This window comes from Lytechinus variegatus, chromosome 2 (assembly GCF_018143015.1).
Source record: "Lytechinus variegatus isolate NC3 chromosome 2, Lvar_3.0, whole genome shotgun sequence".
Lineage (NCBI taxonomy): Eukaryota > Metazoa > Echinodermata > Echinoidea > Temnopleuroida > Toxopneustidae > Lytechinus > Lytechinus variegatus.
This window is the reverse complement of record NC_054741.1, coordinates 82,718,182-82,740,374: the sequence shown is the minus strand read 5'-3', so window position 1 is coordinate 82,740,374 and position 22,193 is coordinate 82,718,182. Positions and strand designations below refer to the sequence as shown.

The window sequence follows — 22,193 nt, the reverse complement described above, 5'->3', positions numbered from 1 at the left end:
TTGGAGGTATACATGTGGAAGGAAGAAGAATATCAGAACTAAATGCCACTGTTCTGTGGCCGAGTATGGATCACGTCCAGACAACCTGATGTTACAAGCGCTTCACATGGATGTGACAAAGTCAGCTTCGCATAGTCCTGCAAAATCTTAAAAGTCATGATAGATCTTGAAGCTGCACGATCTAAGTCAAAACACCTGCAATCGGAACTGACAGGTCAAAATCAACTTCTGCAAGAGATTTCAAGTCATGATAGATCACGGAGCCACGGACCGGTCTAAATCAACTCTTGTGAGACCTTTGACGTGATGATAAATCCTGGAGATGCAGGATTGATCCAGGTAAAAACACCTGGATACAGAATAGACAGGTCCAAATCAACTTTTGCAAGATTTTTGACGTGATGATAAATCCTGGAGCTTCAGGACTGATCCAGGCTTAACCACCTAGAATTAGAACAGACAGGTCCAAATCAACTTCTGCAGGATTGAGTCGAGATAGATGAATCATATAGGTGCAGAATCCAGGCCAACATGCCTCGAAATGGAACTGATCGGTCTAAATCAACTCTGGCAAGATCTTTCACGTCATGATAGATGCCAGAGCGTGCAGGAATGATCCAGGTAAAAAAAAACTTGGAATCGGAACTAACAGGTCAAAATTAACTTCTGCAGAAGACACCATAGATCATGTAGCAGCAGGATCCAGGCCAACACGCCTGGAAACGGAACTTAATGATCTAAATCAACTCTAACAGATCTTTCACTTCATGATAGATCCCGGAGCTGCACAGGATTGATCCAAGTCCGAACACCTGGAGACGGAAAAGACAAGTCAAAGTCAACTCCTATATACACGAAGCATTAGGTCCAGGAACAGCATGGAGAACTAATATCTTCATTGCAGTCTACAGAAGAGAGGGGTAAGACCAAAGCCTTTCAAACGACCGACTACTGTTAGCAAGGTATAAAATTGTATTCATGCAAGCACTCATTTGGAAATTACACTCTGGCAATATTTTGGTGTTTGAAATGATTTTGAACTTAGTTGACTGAATCTATTCTTGGCGGTCATTCTTTCACCTCTCCAAGATCAGAGATGTTTAGGTTGTAAAAACCCATGACCTCCTGGTCAGCTCATGTTACCGTTCTTCTACAATTAGGAGTGACCTCTTGTTAAATATTTATATTGTGGAATTCTTTCCAAGGGCATTTGTAGGTATACAGGGTCTTAAAAGTGATAGGGCCTCCTTGGAAAATAAATAGCCACAAAATTTACAGAATGAAAAAAAATGCGGTGGCAAACTATATAAGCAAAATAAATGCTTGAGTAATAGCAGCAAAAGGGGGAAGGGGCTACATGGAAACCAATTATTTATCATTTTATAGGTCTAGGTCTGGAAGACAATCTTACGTCACAAATCAGAAAAAAAAGAGAAAGAAGAAAAATTAAGAAATAAAGTGTGCGTGTGTGTTCGCATGTGAGTGAACGTGCAGGTGTGATATTAAAGGTATTGTTTAACTTTGTAAGCAGCCGATTTAAAAAATTATCAAACCAAGATGAAACATGTGTACAAGTGTATGTATTAGAACTAATAAACCCTGAAAACAACCATTATTGAGAATGAAAAGCTAAAACTACAAGGCAAACCCCGATTATGTAAATAGGCGTCTTATAGACACCTAAATAGTACACATAAATGTATGGGATGAAATTAAGATGGTGTTTCTGGTCACTTTATATTTCAATTTTTGAAGAACTAAATAATTATTTTCGAACGCAATTTTTTCTGGGCTTCATTTTTGTACCGTATCGCAGACACAGGTGACAAGTGTGACCTTCTAGCTCAGATTTTTTAAAAGTCAAACCAATGTTAACCAATCACTTTAAGAATACTTCGATAAAAGATATTTCTTTCAATGAAGCTTTAAAAAGAAAATATAGATGCAGTGAGTTTAATATCATTGGGCAAATTATTCCAGACGTCTGGGCCGTGATGTCTGATCGTTTAACATGTTTAATGTGCTAATATTGTTATCGGGTTTGTGAGGTGGATGCTGGATGAGTGACGTGTAGGATATGAATGAATGTTGCTGTTGTAAACAAAAATATCTTTAAAGGGTGTAGGTATAGATTTAGTTGAGAACTTGTACATGAAAATGGCAGTTTGGAAAGCATGAATGTCATGAATTTCTAATGTTTTCAGGTTCCGAAAAATAGGATCAGCATGAGCTAAAAATTGCGAGTGGAAGCAAATGCGGAGTGCTCTCTTTTGGAGGCGTAGAATTGAGTCTATTTTCGTTTTGTTGCAATTACCCCCACAATATGTTGCAATATGATATATGTGACAAAATAAAAGAATTGTAAAGCATGAATAGTGATCTTTGGGAAAGACAATATTTCAGTTTGAATAGTATGCCAATAGCTCTGGCAACAAGTGTGCTAATATAACGAATGTGGCTATTCCAAGTTAAATTAGAGTCAATTAATACACCTCGTTTCCTGTTTGTCAGCATGATGGATATTATCAATGTTAATGGAGCCACGAAATATATGCTTAGAATTGATGTGTTGAAAGTACATGAAATTTGTACATGAATGTCAACGGTTTCTAGACTTGTGATTCTTGATGATACAAGTGTCGATCTATTCTACCTTTATTGTCAATCGCTCAGATAAATAATCATGTGGTCTATTATCATTCATTGATAAGCATGTAACTATATAGTAATAACAAACATTAACAAATGACCATTTACTATGAAAGACACCAAATAATTTAAACAATGATTGATCTTTTACATAATAATGTTTAGGTTAATTCCTAATAATTATGGTTTCCAAATGGAGAAAGATTGGTTTGAAGGAGTATTTTATAACAAGCAACAAGTATCATTATGCCAATGATATGGACCCCGTAGATACCGTTTTTGGAAATATAAACAATATCATCAGGTAGTTTGATTTGTGCAAGCTTTAACGTTTTTGAACATCTACTAGTATGAGTATGTTTTTGAACATCTACTAGTATGAGTACTCATTAATAATCTTACCATATGGGCCTTTAACAATTGGTTGCAGAAAACATGCTACTTAGGAACTGGTGCTTATCATGGACTGGGTTGTTGTGATTAATGTATTAATGCTTAAATAGAAAAGATGTGGTTCACATGGCTCACAAAAATTATAATCATAAAAACAAATTTTAAGTATTGATTATTAAGGAAATATGTTACCTAGCAACCGTTGCTTTGGTGCTCATTGGGTCTACCTATGGAAACAATCATCACATAAGGAATCTATGGGCCAAAATTAATTTCTGAGCTCTTCTGAGCAAATTATAATGATCTGTACTATGGTAAACTATTGTTCCTATCGAAAAGGATCCCTTAGAAACCGTTGCTATGAATAAATGGATTAAAGCTGTTGTGATGCAAAGAAATATGCTTTAGATAAAAAATTATTTTACATATTGTTTGTAAAACTGTTCCTCAAGCCCAAGAAAGCTCGGTTACTAAGGTAAATATGTTACCTACTAACCGTTGCTATATTTGGGAAACTCACGTTGGCACCCCCTGCTATAAATGTTTAGGATAACTTATTCTACCTTTGTGCCAATTTTCATGCTTGAACCATTTTCTGAACATTTTTTTTCACCAATCACCTATAGACTAGGGGTTCGATTCCCCGTCCTCAAGTATTTCCGGTGTATAGGGCCCGTATTCTGAAGTCGGGTTTTAACTTAGACCGTGGTCTAACTCTGTGCTAAAATTATGGGGAGACAATAGTTCAAAAATTATGTTTCTATTGTATATTTCTTATGTTTAATATTTTGGTTTCATTATGAAGAAAAAGAATACTTTAAAATACTAAATGTATTATTCCCAGATTATTATGAACAATTTGGGTGTCAATTTGATGTATCATGTTTGGGATTTGTGCCCCAATTGGCTCCCCATAGTTAAATCACAACTTTAAACCAGGGTTTGATTTAAACCCGAGTTCAGAATACGGGCCACGGGGTCACAAGCCTATACGTGTTTTGTTACGGATGTCATAAAAATCACCTGCAGCAGTGTGGATGGATACATGAAATTTATCCCGAGATTGTCCGGGGGTAAATTCTCTACTGTGAATATATTTACAACTTACTGGTTTATAGCGGTTTACAGCACCGGTATTAATTTGAAAACCAGCGTGCAGACGGTACACTGTAAAAACTCCGGTGTTAAAACTGACGACAATTGGTGTTAATAGAGGACCACACCCTGAGGTGTTAAAATTACACCCTAGAGATTAAACATAACACCAAAGAGTGTAAATGTAACAACAAAAGGTGTTGTAATAACACATATAGGGGTAAAACTAACACCAACAATTTAACACCAGTGTAAAATAACTGGTGTGGTCCTCTATGTACACCGGTTAACACCATGGATTTTGCTGTGTACAATCAACAGCAGCTATCAACATTTAAGGTGCAGTCTATCACCCTAAATTATGAAGGGTCAAATTTAAATATGCCCGATTTTTTTTCTTCGTTAAACTATACAGGCCTTGTTTCCTGCAATGATACCAAACTAATGCCAGATGGAACATTCCCACTGACAGCTTTAGCAAGTTATCCAGGTTCTGGTAATACATGGATGCGACATCTTATAGAGACATCAACCGGATACGCTACGGGAGACGTGTATGGAAGCAACATACTCGCCAATGCAGGTACCTTTCACATCCGCTCCTATTTGATCCCCACCCTATTTTCTTTGTCTATACTAGTACTTCAGAATCCTTTTAATTCTTAAAAAATATTGAAATAGTTTATTGCGGGTCCGAGAATTCACACTGATGGCAACACCGCTACAGTCTTGGTACAGTCCCCGTACTGTAGTCATGATTATCATAGTAGTGCTTGTGGCCAGTGTGAAGAAGCTACAATATAGGGGCGTAATACACGAGAAACTGAATAAAGGTAATGATAAGGAAGTCGATGAATATTACATCAATACGCAATTGTAATAACTGGTGACAGGTAAGATTTATCAATAAGATATGGTGCCTCCTGAGAATGAATTACAATACAGGGCACCATAAGCCAAAACATAGTCTAGAACTGCATGGATGCTTTATTTAATCCCCACCGCACAATGTTAACATTATATGCTAACAGAAATGTCGAGTATAGACAATTCTCCTGATTGATTCTAGAAGATTATCATTTGGAACAAAACATTGATTGTAAATATTTGTACCCAGTGAATATGATCCCCAAGGAGATCAATCACACTCACATTTTCTAAGTTTCTTACACTGCAATGCAAGAAGTCTGTCTAAAAACTATGATAACTTTAATATGCTCTTATCTTCATTACGATTCAATTTCTCAATTATAGGCATTTCAGAAACATGGCTAAATAATAAATCTCCTAACCTTTTTACACTTGAAGGTTACAAAGAAATTAGGAAAGACAGACAGAATGGTAGAGGTGGAGGGCTTCTCATGTATATCTCAAATTCTCTATCACTTAAGCCCCGGAATGATCTTTCATTCCAGGGTGAATCAGCTGAGAGTTAATGTATTGAGGTTGACCTTCCCAAAGAAAAGAATTTCATTGTGTGTGTGGTGTATAGACCACCTAATACAGATGTGGTCACATTTCTCGATGATCTGGAGTTAATGATGTCAACTGTTAATTATTCCGATAAATCCGTTTGTGTAATGGGAGATTTCAATATTGATGTACTTTGCAACAGTCTAAATTCAGTCCGATTTCGAAATATTCTTAACTCGAATGCATTTCATGCTATAATTGATAAAACTACCAGAATAAGTGATCATTCATCTTCATTATTAGATAATATTTTTGTAAAGAATATCAAAGGTCATTCTCAGTCTGGCCTGTTTCCCAAGGAGGCATGATATGAAACGAAAGATTACCGATGAAAAAGTAGCTTGCCTTAATGCTGATTTAATTTCAGAAAACTGGGAGGATGTTCTCAGTTGTGATGATATTGAGAAAGCTTTTGAAATATTTTGGAAAAAGTTCTATTGTTATTTTGATAAACATATTCCATACATAAAATCAATTGATAAGAAAAAAGGGAAACGGCCTTGGATTACTGCTGGTATACTCCAATCTATAAAAAAGAGAAATTGTTTGTATAAAAGAAGTATCAAGAAACCATCCCCTAATAGTATTGACAAATACAGAAAATACCGCAAAAAACTTACATCGATTATACGTTGCTCTCGAAAATTGTTTTATTCTAAGAAATTTGAAAAGGCTAAAGGCAATATGTCTTCAACTTGGAAGGTTGTAAAAGATATTTTATGCAAACAGGAGAAAAGTAAAATCCCAGAGAAAATTGTGATTGAGGATAAAGAATTGACTTCTGCAGAAGATATTGCTAATGCATTTAATGTGTATTTTGCCAGTGCTGGCGAAAATCAAGCCAAAAAAATAATTGGGAACGGGTACAATTATAGAAATTTTCTTCAGGAGCCATCTACAGTATTTATTTTCCTCAGACCGACTTACAGTGTTGAAATTTTCAATATAGTCAGTTCGCTTAAAGCTAGTCACTCTTGTGGACATGATGAAATTAGCACAGTTTTATTGAAACAAATTATTAATTCAATAGTGACACCGATTGTTTACATTTGTAATATCTCACTCTTAACAGGAGTGTTTCCTTCTTCTTTCAAACTAGCCAAGGTGATCCCAGTTCACAAAAAGAATGATGTAAATATTGTTTCAAACTATAGACCTATCTCGGCCATATTGCCCACATTTTCTAAAGTTCTGGAGAGGATTGTGTATAATAGGCTATATGACTTCTTGGATACACACAAGTCTCTAAATCCTGAACAATATGGATTTCGGCAGTCACATTCTACTGATCTTGCCTTGTTAAAATATGATCATGTTTCCAGTGCTCTTGCAGCTGGTGAACATGTGATTGGTGTTTTCATGGATCTTAGTAAGGCTTTTGACACACTAGACCACACAATCCTTCTCTCAAAATTGGAAAACTATGGAGTCAGGGGTGTAGCTTTAAAATGGTTTACAAGTTATCTAGCTATGAAAAAACAATTTACCTACTGTAACTCATTTAAGTCAGATATCTTTGTCTGTGAGATGTGGCGTTCCGCAACGATCCATCTTAGGCCCTTTGTTATTCCTTGTATATATCAATGATATTTGTGATGTTTCTAATTTTTTAAGTATACTTTATTTGCGGATGATACAAGTGTGTTCTTATCTCATCGTGAAATCAAAAGTCTTGAACGTACAATTAACTCTGAACTGCCAAAGTTGGATTCTTGGTTTAGAAGTATACTCTCTCTCAATGTCCTGAAAAACAAATTTTATTCATTTTAGTGGTAGGAAATCTAATGATAAGCATTCAATAAATATTTACTTAAACGGCACCCCAATTGAAAGAAAAGCATGTACAAAGTTCCTGGGTGTATATATCAATGAAAACCTTAATTGGAAAGACCAAGTGAATCACATCAGTGCACCAATCTCTCGAAATATCGGTGTGTTGTACAAAGTTAGATATTACGTTGCCACCAATATATCATTGATGCTATACAATACTCTTGTTTTACCTTACATTTCATACTGCAATATTCTGTGGGCAACAGCTAAGGGTTTGACAAATAATATTCTTCTTCTGCAAAAGAAAGCTATTCGGATATGTACTCGATCTGGTTTTAGGGACCACACAAATCCTCTGTTTGTAAAACTAAAGTGTTTGAAAGTTGACGACATACATTTTCTTCAAACTGCCATATTCATGTTTCGATATAACGCAGGACTCCTGCCAGTCTCTTTTACTATTCGTTTCAAACGAATAGTGCAGTTCACTCACACTACACAAGACAGGAGTCTAATATACACTTAATCCTCTCACCGCATTAGCCCATAAGTCCATAAGGCATAGTGGTCCAGATATTTGGAATTCTTTACCGCAAAGTATTCGCAATTTACGTAAAACATATTCCTTTAAGAAGGCAGTTAAGAGCATGCTCATCTCGAAACTATGATGAAAATGTAGGCATAATGTTTTCTTCGAAGATTGTTCATGTCGTTGTATTTGCTTCCCTTATAAAAAAAATTGAATGGTATACCATTGACTACCATTCATCATACACCATTGATATACCATTGGAATACCATTCGCACAGCACCCACCATACACCAATGGTATACCATTCAAGCCTCAATGGTATACCATTCAAACTAATTTAAATAATTGGGACGTTACTATTACCATATTCATGAGCACCATTTACCATTCATATACCATTGATCAAACACCATTCACCATTGATCTACCATATGGCCACTATAGACAGGTTTACCATTGACCACCATTCACCATTCAGCCACCATTCACTGGCCTACCATTTACCATTCAGCCACCATTCACTGGACACCATTGGCCTACCAATTGCCTTACACCATACACCATTCGCCTACCATTGACCATACACCATTCATGTACCATTCACCATCCGCGTACCATTCATCGTACACCATTCGTGTACCATTCAGCGCTCACCATTCAACTACCATTCGCCGTACACCGTTCACCATTGATTGACCATTCACTTTACACCATTCTACCATACACCGAACACCATTGACCTACCATTTACAGTACACCATTGGCCTACCATACACCATTGAACTAATATTCACCGTACACCGTAGGCTTACCATACACCATTGGCTTACCATACACTGTACACCATTGACCTACCATTTACCATACAATACTGTCATACCATACACTATACTATTAGTCAACCATTCAAATAACACCATTGGTCATACACTATAGACGACAAGTGTACATTCAATGGTAGACCAATGGTAGACAGTAGAACAAAGATGTGCAATGTATAGTAAGCCAATAAAGTACAGTGAATGGTAGACCAATGGTGAACAGCATATCTCTGGGGCTAATGGAAAGCTTAATAATGGAATAAGTACCCCGGTATACACAAGAAAAAAAATGAAAGCAGTTATTTCAAGAACGTCATTAAATTGCTTTTACTATAAGAAGTTTAAGTACAGCATAAATGGCACAGAGTATTCACAAGTATAGACTTTATGATTAAAGCACATAAGTTATTAATATATATGACTTAGCTATTCGTTGATATCTCTGTCAATCTTGCTATGAAAAAAATAGACATGTATCAAGACAGATCGAGTTTGAAAAACACAACAAATGAAGACTAACATTTCCAAAAATAAACCTGTTCTCTCTTTTTGCTTTTTACATGGATTGCGTACTTGGCAAAACCACTGTTCTGCATACAAACCTGATACTTGATGTTAAATCTGTTGTGTGTAATTGCTTTCAACAACATTAATAAACATTTTTTTACTAATAAGTTCAAGTACAAAAGAGTATTGACAGGTATGGCATAAAAGCACCATATTATGAATACATGTGACTACGCGACACTACAAGAGATCAATGATTGCACTCCACATAGATATTATGTTAATTTTCCTATAAACAAATTTACATGTAAGACAGAATTTGGACAACAAACTAATGAACACCAAATTTCGAAGATTACATTGTAAACTCAAAATGTGCGATAGCCTTCACATGGCCAAATGAATAAAGGGTACCACACCTAGAAGAAATGAAATATCCCCAAAAGGGGGCAAAATAGTACCCCCAAATTGTTCTCTTTTTTTTCTTTTCACCTAAAAAGATATATCAATGGCGTGTTTCTACAAAGAATTGTTAAAAAGTATTACCCGCCTAAGTATCCAGAATCCTGGATAAGTTTCCTGTAGAAACAGACGCGATGCGGTTAATTGATAAATTGCATCGCACAAAATACGGTTTCTCATTTTTCTTTGAGAGGTGGTTATTGCCATGTTAATCCGTTTAACTTTTCTGTAAAACATAGGGCAAAATAGCATGCATGTCTGGCTTAAGTGCTTCAACCCAGAAGTGCGATCTCACAGTATACATATATTCTGGCCTGTTTAATCTCGCAAGCTGATCGCGAAACATGTATACCTGCTACAATGAGTGAGATCTACCATGAATTTTGAAAATTTTCCTAACGAGACATACCGAAATGCAATGTTGATGTTATAGGTTGAATTTTCCGATTTCTGCCCTATTTGCGAAGTGAAATGCAAGTTAATCAGATTATTCGGTCCGTAGAAACAGGTTGGTTTAAGAGCGATAAGAATATTCGAGTCCGGAAAAGATAAACTGTTTTTAATGATTTACTGTAGAAACACGCCAAAAGTTTATCATAAATACAATAAAGATACATTAAGAAATAAATAATATATCACACATAGAAAGAAAATATAATGAAAATAGGGAAAGAAAATTATTCAATTTGGAACACTAAAATACAGAAAAAATAGAGACCTCTTTTTGCAAAATATATAGAAAATAATATATACAAGATACCCACTTATTTCTTTTCTATTTTTGCTGTGCTGAATCAGATGAATAACTCAACTATGTGTGAGAAATAATATGATTATTGTCTTACACAGAATCAGTAGTCAATTGTAATTTTTTACAACCTAGCTTGGACAAAATTTGAATTCATATAATACAAAAAATATATAAATTGTGATTTTGTATATTCATGAGGACTTGAAGAGAACAGTTTTACCAAAAAATAACAACTTTAATTCGTCATAACTTCGTTAATCCTCAACAAATTTTGATGAAATTTTCAGTGCTTTTTGTTTGTCTGATGTACACTTTGAATTATATCACATAACTTTCAGTCTCGAGTACCTCTATCACACATAAAATAGTTATAAGGAGAATGAAGGGGACCATAGAAAGAAAGCATAGAAAAGGGGAGATTTTGGTAGGGAGAGAATGAATCAGAAAAACATCATGCTGAAAATTTCGTTAACATCTAATAATAACAAAGTTATTGAATTTGAAATTTTAACAATGTTTTGGTAAAAAACTAACCTAATGTACACATGATCGTCAGGAATATTTGCTAGGCTTATTGTATGAAATGAAATCATAATTATTTCATATTTTCATACATGTGTGTATGATATGTCCCAAGTATCATATCATTATTTCCAGCAATGCATATCTTCACATTAAAGGTCAAGTCCACCACAGAAAAGGTTGTTTTGAATCAACAGAGAAAAATCAGGCAAGCATCATGCAAAATATTTCATCAGGACTGGACTGAACCAAATAATGTTAAGCAATGGTAACTCCACATGTTCAGTGAGAAATAAAACTTTATTTCATAGGTCAATGGGGAGAAAATTATATTTCATATTTAAAAAAACAAAAGAAAAGTGAATGAGTGATGTCATCAGTTCCCTCATTTGCATACCGACCAGGATGTGCATATAACTATTAAGTGAAATTGAGTGAAACTTAAAAATGTCATACCTTTCTTATTTTTCATCCGATTTTTATGTTTCATTTTTCTCTATTTAATCAAATCAACTTTTTGTTAGGGTGGACATGTCTTTGAAATAAATTTTCACTCCTTTTTTTATAGTCCTCGGAGGACAAAGTGTAAATAAGCATGACTTCTTGTAATAAAATACAAAAGAACAAGAGGGGATATGACATCAGCTTGGGTTCGTCGTGGTCTAGTGGTTCTGACTCTCACCTTACAAACAGAGGGTCATGAATTTGAGTCCTAGCCATGGTGTGTTTTCCTTGAGCCTGAAATTTATCCACACTATGCTGCACTAGACCCAGGTGAAGTGAATGGGTACCCGGCAGGATTAATTCCTTGAAGCTGTAATAAGAAATATTGGATGAAAACAATGCAAAGGACAGTATATTAGCTAAGGGTTCAAAACATCAATGCTTGTCGTGTGTTTAAGCTTTCTTTAGAAGTTTTCTTATATTTTTTTTAAATATCGAGAAATTTGCAGTATACACTACCATTCAATTGAACGGTACCAATTAACAAATATCAACAAAACATTTTGTAAAATATGATAAATAAATTTATGTTTAACCATAGATGGGAAGAAAATAACCTATTATCTAATGGGAGGCCCCAATGATGACAAATACCACAACAAATGAATACCTGAGGACAAAGTGTCCACCCCTCAGCCAACATACTGATTTTTTTTTCAGCTATGCCACTGCAGGAATACAATCTGTTTTATCTCATGAAGCTTTGCAATTTTTCCTACTGAAGAAAATTCTTACACACATACCTTTCATAAACTCCATTTTTTTCTTGTACACGGCACGTTTTCTGTGTTCAACACCCGTCGTGTCATTCCCATGTAAGGCTGGACCATCTACCTTATCATCCAGTGTATCCGTCGTCCAAACTTTGAAAATGAAATAAAATCAATTTAAGTGTTGTAAAATCTGCATGTATGTGCAGATACAAACAAAAATAGAATACTAATATAGTAATAGAAAAAGAATGATCTTAGAACTTTAATTTTAGAGATATTTTTCATGGATCTCTGATTACCAGCCCACAATTCAGGAATACAATAATAAAATGTGATATTGTTCAGCTTAGTTCAGACAAGGCTGTATTATAAATGTGCATGCTTTATACTAGTAATAGCTATGTCATCTGAAATCAAATTTCCAGAGCAGCAATTTTCAAAAGGAGGGTAATCGATGACATAAATTCCATTTCCCTGGTATTGACAATCCCAGAAGCGGATCCAAGTGGGCACATTTGACCTGGGGTCCGTTGTATATTTTGAGTTGCAATAAATCGCAACTCTAAATATCATACGCAACTTGATTTTCAACCAATCAACAGCGCGCATTTGGGACTTGCGATTGATTTTTTGACCTGGGTTTAAACGCAACTCTTTCTGCAATGGACCCCTGTGCCCCCACCTTGAGAGCAAGATAAAAATGTGGCTTTCTTACACAAGTGTTCCCCCCCCCTTCGAAAGTTACAGCAAATATTTATATTGAAAATATTGTCTCATACAAGAGTGAGGATCTCTTTTTTGGTTTGCTTGTTATATAAAATTTCCTTGGGAAAATCTGCCCCACTACCCCCTTTGAGAAATCATGGATCCGTTCATGGACAATCATATGCCAGTGGATGAATTCCAGACATTGTTTTAGGCAAGTTTTGATCAGTAAATAAATAAAAACAGATAAAATGTGATCACAGGACAAACTTAAAAAAGGATAAAATTTACTTTAAAAATTGATATGCCTAGCCCCATGAAGATCTAATAATAACCACCCGCATTAATGCTTCACAAGTTTCACACCAGCCAACTTCGAGCAAAACTCCCCACCAGAATATTTGTCTACACACATTTTGAGGTCAATACACAATATGCCCACCACTTTTCAAAATATTGCGGATCGCTTGGATTTGCCGTCATGTTGAAATGGACCGAAGTTATGCGACCAAAAGATTCGCATGCGGCATGCTGGCTGTTTGTTCGCCACATGTTAGCATGATTTGTTTGCTAACTTCAGTCCCAATAAACATTACAGCGAATCCAAGCAATCCGCGAAGTGATTTCTACGGATTAGATCAACGCGTCGAGATCGAAGACTAAATACAGCCGTTCCCGATATTTTGAAAAGAGGTGGTATTAACATCGAAATGTGACTGAGAGACCTGTCATGACATTTGGGAACAAATTTTGGTGATGAGGTATGCTGGTAATCGGCCGGTGCAAAACTGCATTAGCGCCACTTTTCTCTGCATAATTATTGCAGCCTCTGTAGAAAAATTGAATAGGAATCGTTTGTCACTCTGTCCAGTCACAGTTCCACACACAAAGTGCACATTTCACCCTATGTGCGATGAGTGGTGTGCACAGTGTAACTTTATAGGGGCTGCGTAGTCTTTATCATTTTTCAAACTTTAGGACCCCTACCATGTTTCACCTCCATTTTATCTCATTTACCAACATCTATCAACAACAACAAATTATAGGCCTAATTCCAAAACAATATTTGTCGGCAAGTTGGCGCTAATGCAGTTTCGCACCGGCCGATTACCAGCACACCTAATCACCAATACTTGTTACCAAATGTCATGACAAGTCTCTCAGTCACATTTCGATGTCAATATATCCACCACTTTTCAAAATATTGTGATCGGGAATGGCTGTATTTCGTCTTCGATCTCAACGTCGTTGATCGACATCGCTTCGTGGATCGCTTGGATTCACCGTGCACCGTAATGTTGATATGAACTGAAGTTAGCAACCAAATCATGCGAACATAGATTCGCATGCGGCATGCTGGCAGTTTGTTCGCCACATTTTCGCATGATTTGGTTGCTAACTTCAGTTCATATCAACATTACGGTGCACGGTGAATCCAAGCGATCTGCGAAGCAATGTCTACGCCGTGTCGCTTCGCGGATCGCTTGGATTCACCGTGCACCGTAATGATGATATGAACGGAAGTTAGCAACCAAATCATGCGAACAAAGATTCGCATGCGGCATGCTGGCAGTTTGTTCGCCACATTTTCGCATGATTTGGTTGCTCACTTCAGTTCATATCAACATTACAGTGCACGGTGAATCCAAGCGATCTGCGAAGCGATGTCTAGTTGTCTACGCCGTGTCGATCAACGAAGTTGAGATCGAAGCCGAAATACACCCATTCCCGATCACGATATATTGAAAAGTGGTGGATATATTGAAAAGTGGTGGATATATTGACATCGAAATTTGACTGGGAGACTTGTCATGACATCTGGGAACAAATATGGGTGATGAGGTATGCTGGTAACCAGCCGGTGCGAAACTGCATTACCGGCAAGTTTTCAATTTCAGCGAATTACGATGTGCAGTGTTTCACAATTAACGCTTTGACAGTCTTGACATTAGCATTAACAAATCATTCATTCATGAATTCAACGTATTCAGAGATGGTTTTTGTAAAACATTGACAATAAACATCAGGCAATACGAGCGAATTACTAATCTATTCCATGCTCGCCGAGCTAAACTCAGCCAACACAAAGCATAAGCACTCCCTATCGTCATAGCCACGTCCCGGCCAGTAGAGCAGCGGCCAGCGCCAACGGGGCAATGGCAGTGCAGTGGTCGTGGCAGTACACCGACATCTAATATTTTGAGACAATTTGAGAAATAAATCAAAGAAAATTGTTATAGAACTTACTGTTTAGCCTTCTACAAATGACTTTGAAGTCGCTGTCCGAATCTGACCCGTGTTCCTTTAGTTTTTGATGAATTATCGACGGACTTATCAACAGCAAAACGGCGGTCCCGGTAGATGGAGTTTTCTTTTTCAAATATTGCAATTGGCGGTACGGTACCGGTTAGACGTGCGCGCGCGCGTACGTGCGTGCGATAGAGCTAACTAACAAGCAGCCAAGCGGCCCTGCTTGCCAACGCGAAAGGGAGGGAGGGGGGGAGGGGGGTGAATTAAAACCAAATCAGGGGTGTCTTCTTTTTCCTCTCGATTGGTTCTGGGTTGGAAACCATGATGGCGTGTCACTGTTTTCCTTGGATCTTGGAATCTATGAAAAAAGTTTTCGATCCCTTCAATTTTTTTTCCTGTATTCTCTTATTTTCTTTTTTATTTTCGTTGTCTTTTTCTTTTCTGTTAATCTTTCTTTTCTTCATTGCCTTTTTTCTTTTCTTGTTTTTTCCCCTTAATATATATTTTTTTACTCACTCCTCATCTTCCCTTTTAATTTGCTTTTGTAATGATAGAAATTGAGATTTCATTCAGTAGATTTCTTTTCTGTTACATTGTACTATACCCTGATGGCGGCAGGGAATTTTGATAGGGGTGAGGGAGCAAGACCATGTGGATAAATCATTTCAATCAAGTAATGACCGGCCTATAGAATATCTCTCCTCTTTATAAACACTGTCCACAAGTGGGAAAGAATAATTAGGGCCTAAAAAATAGAATTAGAATTTTGAAAATATCATTTGTAAAAAAAAAAGAGAGAAATAATTCATGATTGGAAGCAGCTATAATAGCGTACAAATGGGTTCAGAGGGGGCTTTTGACGTTGCAGACAGACCAAATCAGGGTTTGCGGATGGGAATTTGATAGAGGTTGGGGGACCAAGACAACCAACAGTGAATTCATTTTGAGCAAAATATGGGGCATTGCAAGAAACTTGCAATCGAAGCAATCGAATGCAAATTAATTTCAGACTCCAAAATCATGAGAGTCATACTTTTCATTGCAAACTTGCAACTGATCCATAAAAAAAATCCAAATTGTTATGTTCTAGATAAACTTAATGTTTATCATCACCTGTAAATTTGCATCTGATCGAATTTTGGGATTGATTGCAAATATCTTCTTGGAACACTCAATATATAGTTTTTTTATAAAAAGCGGCCATAAACAAGCAAAATGATTATAAAAATAGAATAAAACATATTAATTAAAAATCAAAACCCTTATTATAAAAAAAGATTTCATTGACCGATTGATTTTGTTTTTGCACCCATTGCAGATTTAAATTTAGAAAGTAACATGTACAATTGTAAAATATAACAAATTTATAATGTTGTATTATAACCACTGGATCAATAATATTTAAACACATATAGACCTTTTACTTAATAAGGAAAAAGACAATTTAAAAGAATGCAAGATACCATGTTTACAATCATGAGCGATTACACTTGATTTGGGGAAGCTGCTCGCATAAAAGTCACAGCTCAAATATTTAATTAACTCTAAATACCTTTTAATCTTTGATATATTTTCTTTAAATCTTTGGAATTATGATAATGGGTAATGCAACTGGGCATACCATTCACCATTAACACTAATGGCATTCATTAGGCAAACACCACTAAGCCACTATGGCTTTACAATTATCCAACATGATTATATATACCACTAGGCACATACTACTAAGACACCATATTGGGTATATGGTATACCATTGATACCAATCATACCATTATAGAGGCACATACTACTGAGAAACCATTGGGTATATGGTATACCATGCAGTCATACCATTAGAGGCACATACTACTCAGACACCATTTGACACCACTGAGACACCATTGGGTAATGGTATACCATTCACCATACTAATCATACCATTATACATGTTATAGAGGCACATACTACTGAGACACCATTGAATACCACTGAGACACAATTTGGTATATGGTATACCATTCATCATACCAGTCATACCATTATAGAGACACATACTACTGAGACACCATTGAATACCACTGAGACACCATTGTATACCACTGAGACACCATTGGTGTATGGTATACCATTCATTATACCAGTCATAGCATTAGAGGCATATACTACTGAGACACTATTGAATACCACTGATACTCCATTGTATACCAGTGAGACACCATTGGTGTACGGTATACCATTGATCATACCAATCATACCATTACAGGCACATACTACTGAGACACCATTGAATACCACTGAGACACCATTGTATACCACTGAGACACCATTGGTGTACGGTATACCATTCATTATACCAGTCATACCATTACAGGCACATACTACTGAGACACTATTGAATACCACTGAGACACCATTGTATACCACTGAGACACCATTGTATACCACTGAGACACCATTGGTGTATGGTATACCATTGATCATACCAATCATACCATTACAGGCACATACTACTGAGACACCATTGAATACCACTGAGACACCATTGTATACCACTGAGACACCATTGGTGTATGGTATACCAATGATCATACCAGTCATACCATTACAAGCACATACCACTGAGACACCATTGAATACCACTGAGACACCATTGGGTAATGGTATACCATTCGTCATACCAATCATATCATTAGTCACATACCGCTGAGACACCATTGGGTATATGGTATACCATTTACCATTAAATAAACTACCAATTACCATTAAGAACTTACCATTGAAACACCACTTAAATACCATTCGCGTACCATTTACCATTTAGATCACCATTCAACTACCATTCGGCACCATTCAAATACCATTGGCGATTTTTATAAGGGTTGACGAATTATACAGTATAAATTGGGATACCCTCCTTTCTATTCTTGTTTCATCTTCTCTGTATACTTCTATGTAAATATTGTATATACATGTACCTGTATGCATATATACCTTTCATCAGTTCTTTTTTTTTGGTTAGTGTAAAATAATGGTTTTGTAATGACTCAAGCTTCAATCTTATGTTGCAAGACCTTTGTGTACTCTGTTAATGAGAGATTATGTAATATTTTCTTTGCGTAATATTGTCTTTATGTAATAATCATGTATCACTGTATTTTCATATATGAGATTGTGGATGATGTGAACACACATGAAACCATAAATAAATAAATAAATGAATAAATAAATAGATGGTGCTCACTCAAGCGGAATTATTTTTTGACAGTTATGTCGTCATTTGCTTAAATGGATCTTTACCAATGTTAAAATGTGGAAAAATCTTCAAAATATTACAAATGTATTATTTTACAGGATTTTTCCTAAGTGTAAACTTTTTTTTGATACGCACTGTATATATATTTGTTTTCTCATCCTTATCGCAAAATTGTATTTTTTTCTGAGTGAATAAAAAAAATCAAAACTACAAACTTCCTCAACCAGTGAAAACGCTGTTTTTTTATACAACACAGTGTACTATTTCTACAATAGTTGTTAAGTACTTGAAACCTGAAGTAAAGTAAAACAGTGTTGTATTACATTGGGGAAAAAGAACATGGACTGCCAGGGATACTCCAGGCAGCCACACAGACCTACACGGCAACTACACGGACCTACAGTCCAAACACATGCGCAAATGGGTTTATTGCGCATTAAAGTACGGAAAAAAAATTCGCCTCCCGGACGGAGCACCATGGACCTCCAAGGATGCCCCAAAATGAATACATTGAAGTAAAAGACAGAAACAAATTCACTCAAATTCGCACTTTGCTCGTGCAAATGGAATTTTGCTAGCACAACTTTCAATTATTCTAACTCAGTCATGCATGCATTATGAACGTTGAGAAGGGGTTCAAATGAAAGAGAGGAAGTGTTGATATACATCTTGTGAAGCGAATTAATAATCATGATGGTAAAAAAATACATTGAATTCCGTTTTTTCGGGATGCACTGTATATAATGTATGTGTCCACTTTGACATGTAGATGAATTCTGTGACAAAAATTACTTCTGACGCCAAGATCTATTGTGGTTTGCGCAATACCAACGTCCATGATTATTTAAACTAACCACAGTATAGCCTCATGGTTTCAGTTGAAGTACAACAATCCTATTCTTCCTACTATTTTGTAAAAAAAAAACAATAGTTCCAAAATCTTTCACACAAAATGCAATATCTATTTAAAAAGGTCAAAACGAATTTATTAATTTATAATAATTTTGTTTTATAAACTAGATTAAAAATGCATAGAGCAATAAATATGGTCCAAATTGATAATAAGAAGAGATCAATATGAAAACCGGAGAAGTAAAAAAACAAAAAAACGTTTCGCCTCATACCTTAAATGAGAAGCTCTTTTTTCTTCTGGTGTATTTTGGTTGCTATAAAGCAAACGGATTATTATTTTAGTATGTAATTGTTTCTATTTCAATAATTAACTTTATTTATGAATTACATTTCTTTATTCAAGTTCAAAAAATTATCCTGTTATATATCTTTTAAACTGCCTCAGCACCTTCTCTCTGGAATAATTTGTCGTTGAATTTGAGAATTATATCATCACTGGAGACCTTCAAATCTAAACTGAAATCTTATCTTTTCTAACAGTATGAGATACTGGCACTTTGACACTCATCCAAACTCTCAATTCTTTCTTTTCTTGTGCTCCTCGGAATAGAATACTTCTAGATAAATGGCGCTATATAAAAGCATATTATTAAAACTAAAGATTAATTTTCTTATGGACGAAAATAAATTGTGTTTTAGATTAAATTGAATTAAATTATAATGCTAACCTGTTTCTCAAAATCAGTTTTAATGTAGGCCTAAGCACGGTTCATTGAGACTATAATAATTAATGTGAACCATATCGCACTCTGTATTTCCCCCAATGCTATTTACGACGTACAGGTTTTATAGGTGGAAAGGTTCCAACCTTCTCTGGGAGAACTTTGACAATCAAGTCACATTACTTTCATCCTAAAATGGACAGTGCTATTTTAATTGTACGTAATCCATACCGAGCAATGGTGGCCGAGTTTAACAGACAGAAATCGAATAAGACTGGATTTGCAAAGGACGGTGTGTTCAAAACAGAAGGTAAATTTGTTTCCTACCTATTTTAAGGAGCAATCGTTTGGGAGATGGATCTTTTAATTTGGTCCACCTTATGTTCTGTGCCGGTGTGGTCGCCGAATTGGACCGGGTACCGGCGCACAGTGCGTCATAACGAGTTGAAGTTGAAAGTGCGCCAAAATTATATTCTGTGCCTTTCACTTTAACATGTGGATCTGGGGTAATTTTGGGCGTAGAATCGACTGAACATAATTTAAAGCCAATATGACGTTACCTTGATATCAAATTTTGGCTACTTAAAACCTATATCTGAAAAGACAAATTACGCTATTGTGTAGTAGGTATATATAACTTTGTGTTATGTTTTTTTTAGATTGACCTGAGTGAATGTTGGTTTATGCTTCTGACATGTCTAAGACATATAAGAAGTGTGTATGAGTTCCTGAAAACATTTTAATGGCATCAAAATGATCATCAAATAAAAAAAATCTGAAAATAGTAACCATGCTTTGTCAAGCTGTGTGTAGACTTGGGTAAAATGCAGGGTATATAACTTAACGAATGTATCACTATGAGGAGGATTTTGGGCTGAAATGATTCTACAAGTTACTTTTATCTCTGGAAGAGGGCTAGGTACCCCTTATATGCGTTATCAACCTCCATTTTGTTTACATTATGCCCGGAATTTATTGTCATTTTCATGGAATGGAAGCGGAATCGATAAAATTAAAATGGGAGGGGTGATGTGTCAAGTAAAATCGGCTCTAACATAAAAACGGGCAGCCAAATTTGGTATCAACTTAAAGCTTAGACAATGGGGCAAATGATGTTGATAGAATTTAGACGGAAATATAAATGCAAAACACATCGGCCTATTTCGAGGAATAATTATCCTATAAACCACCTGAAAGGAGTCTTTACAGATAGATATTTCATGTTGTAAGCTATTGATGTTTTTGAGAACGGTATATAATGTCTTCGTCTTTTTCTTACTATCATTATTATTCTTTTTCTTCTTTTTCTGTTATCTTCTCTGTTTTCTTTTTCTTCTCCCTCTCACTTTTGCCTTCTTCCTTTTTTTCTTCTCCTCCCCTCCTCTTCACGTTTCAATGATTGCCTTGTAATATTTAATTGATGCTTAATTCTGTTCCATTATTCGTTAAACACTGATTTTAAAATGTTTACTTTGTCAATTGTAATGTTCGACACGGGCCCAATGGAAATCAGTCTGTGAACTGTTTGGGATTTTTAACCGTGTATAAATAAATCTTATCTATACTTTGAACCCTTTACTTCATTTTCCATGGACAATTCGATCATAATAAAAACAATATTATATTTTACATCTGCATTTGAAACTTAGAGGCTAATAGTGAAATTGAGAAGGCTCTCCTGACATAATGGTAAAAATATTACTTTCTTGTGCATCTTTCTCAGCCAATCCTATGTCTAGATATTTAATCAATATTATTCACTTCTCTTTGCAGGATGGAGTAATTTTGTCAAGAATCAAGCCCCGAAATGGTTTAATCTCTACGAGAAATATATCTCAGAATGCAACCACTTGGGCCACACCTGCAAGTCTATGTTAATCGTGTACTATGAACAACTCCAACTACACTTTAAGGATGAATTGCGACGAATATTGAATTATCTTAACGTCACGATTGATGAACAAAGACTTGCATGTACAGTAAGAAATTCAGAGGGACAATTTCACAGATCAAAGTTGAATAAAACACTGGATCCGTTTTCACAGGTAGATAGGAGTCCCGTGGAGGAATCTTTGAAAAAATATCTTGATTTGATTGAACAGGAGGGCTTGGACAAACCACCATTAGAACTAAGCTCATTTCCTAATGATATTTAATATTGCAGATCCAAGGCATTTCATATTTTTTTTCCACCAGGGTACATAGTCTTAACATCGATAAGCGGTCATGACCAA

General features: G+C 35.8%; 1 protein-coding gene across 1 annotated transcript; it reads left to right on the top strand.

Annotated features, from left to right (window-relative positions):
- The first annotated feature begins 587 nt into the window (after positions 1–587).
- Positions 588–22,193, top strand: LOC121406988 (WSC domain-containing protein 1-like). The gene is made up of 4 exons (XM_041597860.1): positions 588–621; positions 4,553–4,720; positions 20,081–20,269; positions 21,733–22,193. The coding sequence occupies exons 1-4, from the start codon at positions 588–590 to the stop codon at positions 22,113–22,115; spliced, it is 774 nt and encodes a 257-aa protein (XP_041453794.1). The 3' UTR covers positions 22,116–22,193.

Excerpts from the sequence above, each read along its gene's own strand:
- LOC121406988 (XM_041597860.1), top strand. The coding sequence starts at position 588 with ATGATAGATGCCAGAGCGTGCAGGAATGATCCAG. Across the intron at positions 4,721-20,080 it reads CAACATACTCGCCAATGCAG|GTTTTATAGGTGGAAAGGTT; the intron begins GTACCTTTCACA and ends TACGACGTACAG. Across the intron at positions 20,270-21,732 it reads CGGTGTGTTCAAAACAGAAG|GATGGAGTAATTTTGTCAAG; the intron begins GTAAATTTGTTT and ends TTCTCTTTGCAG.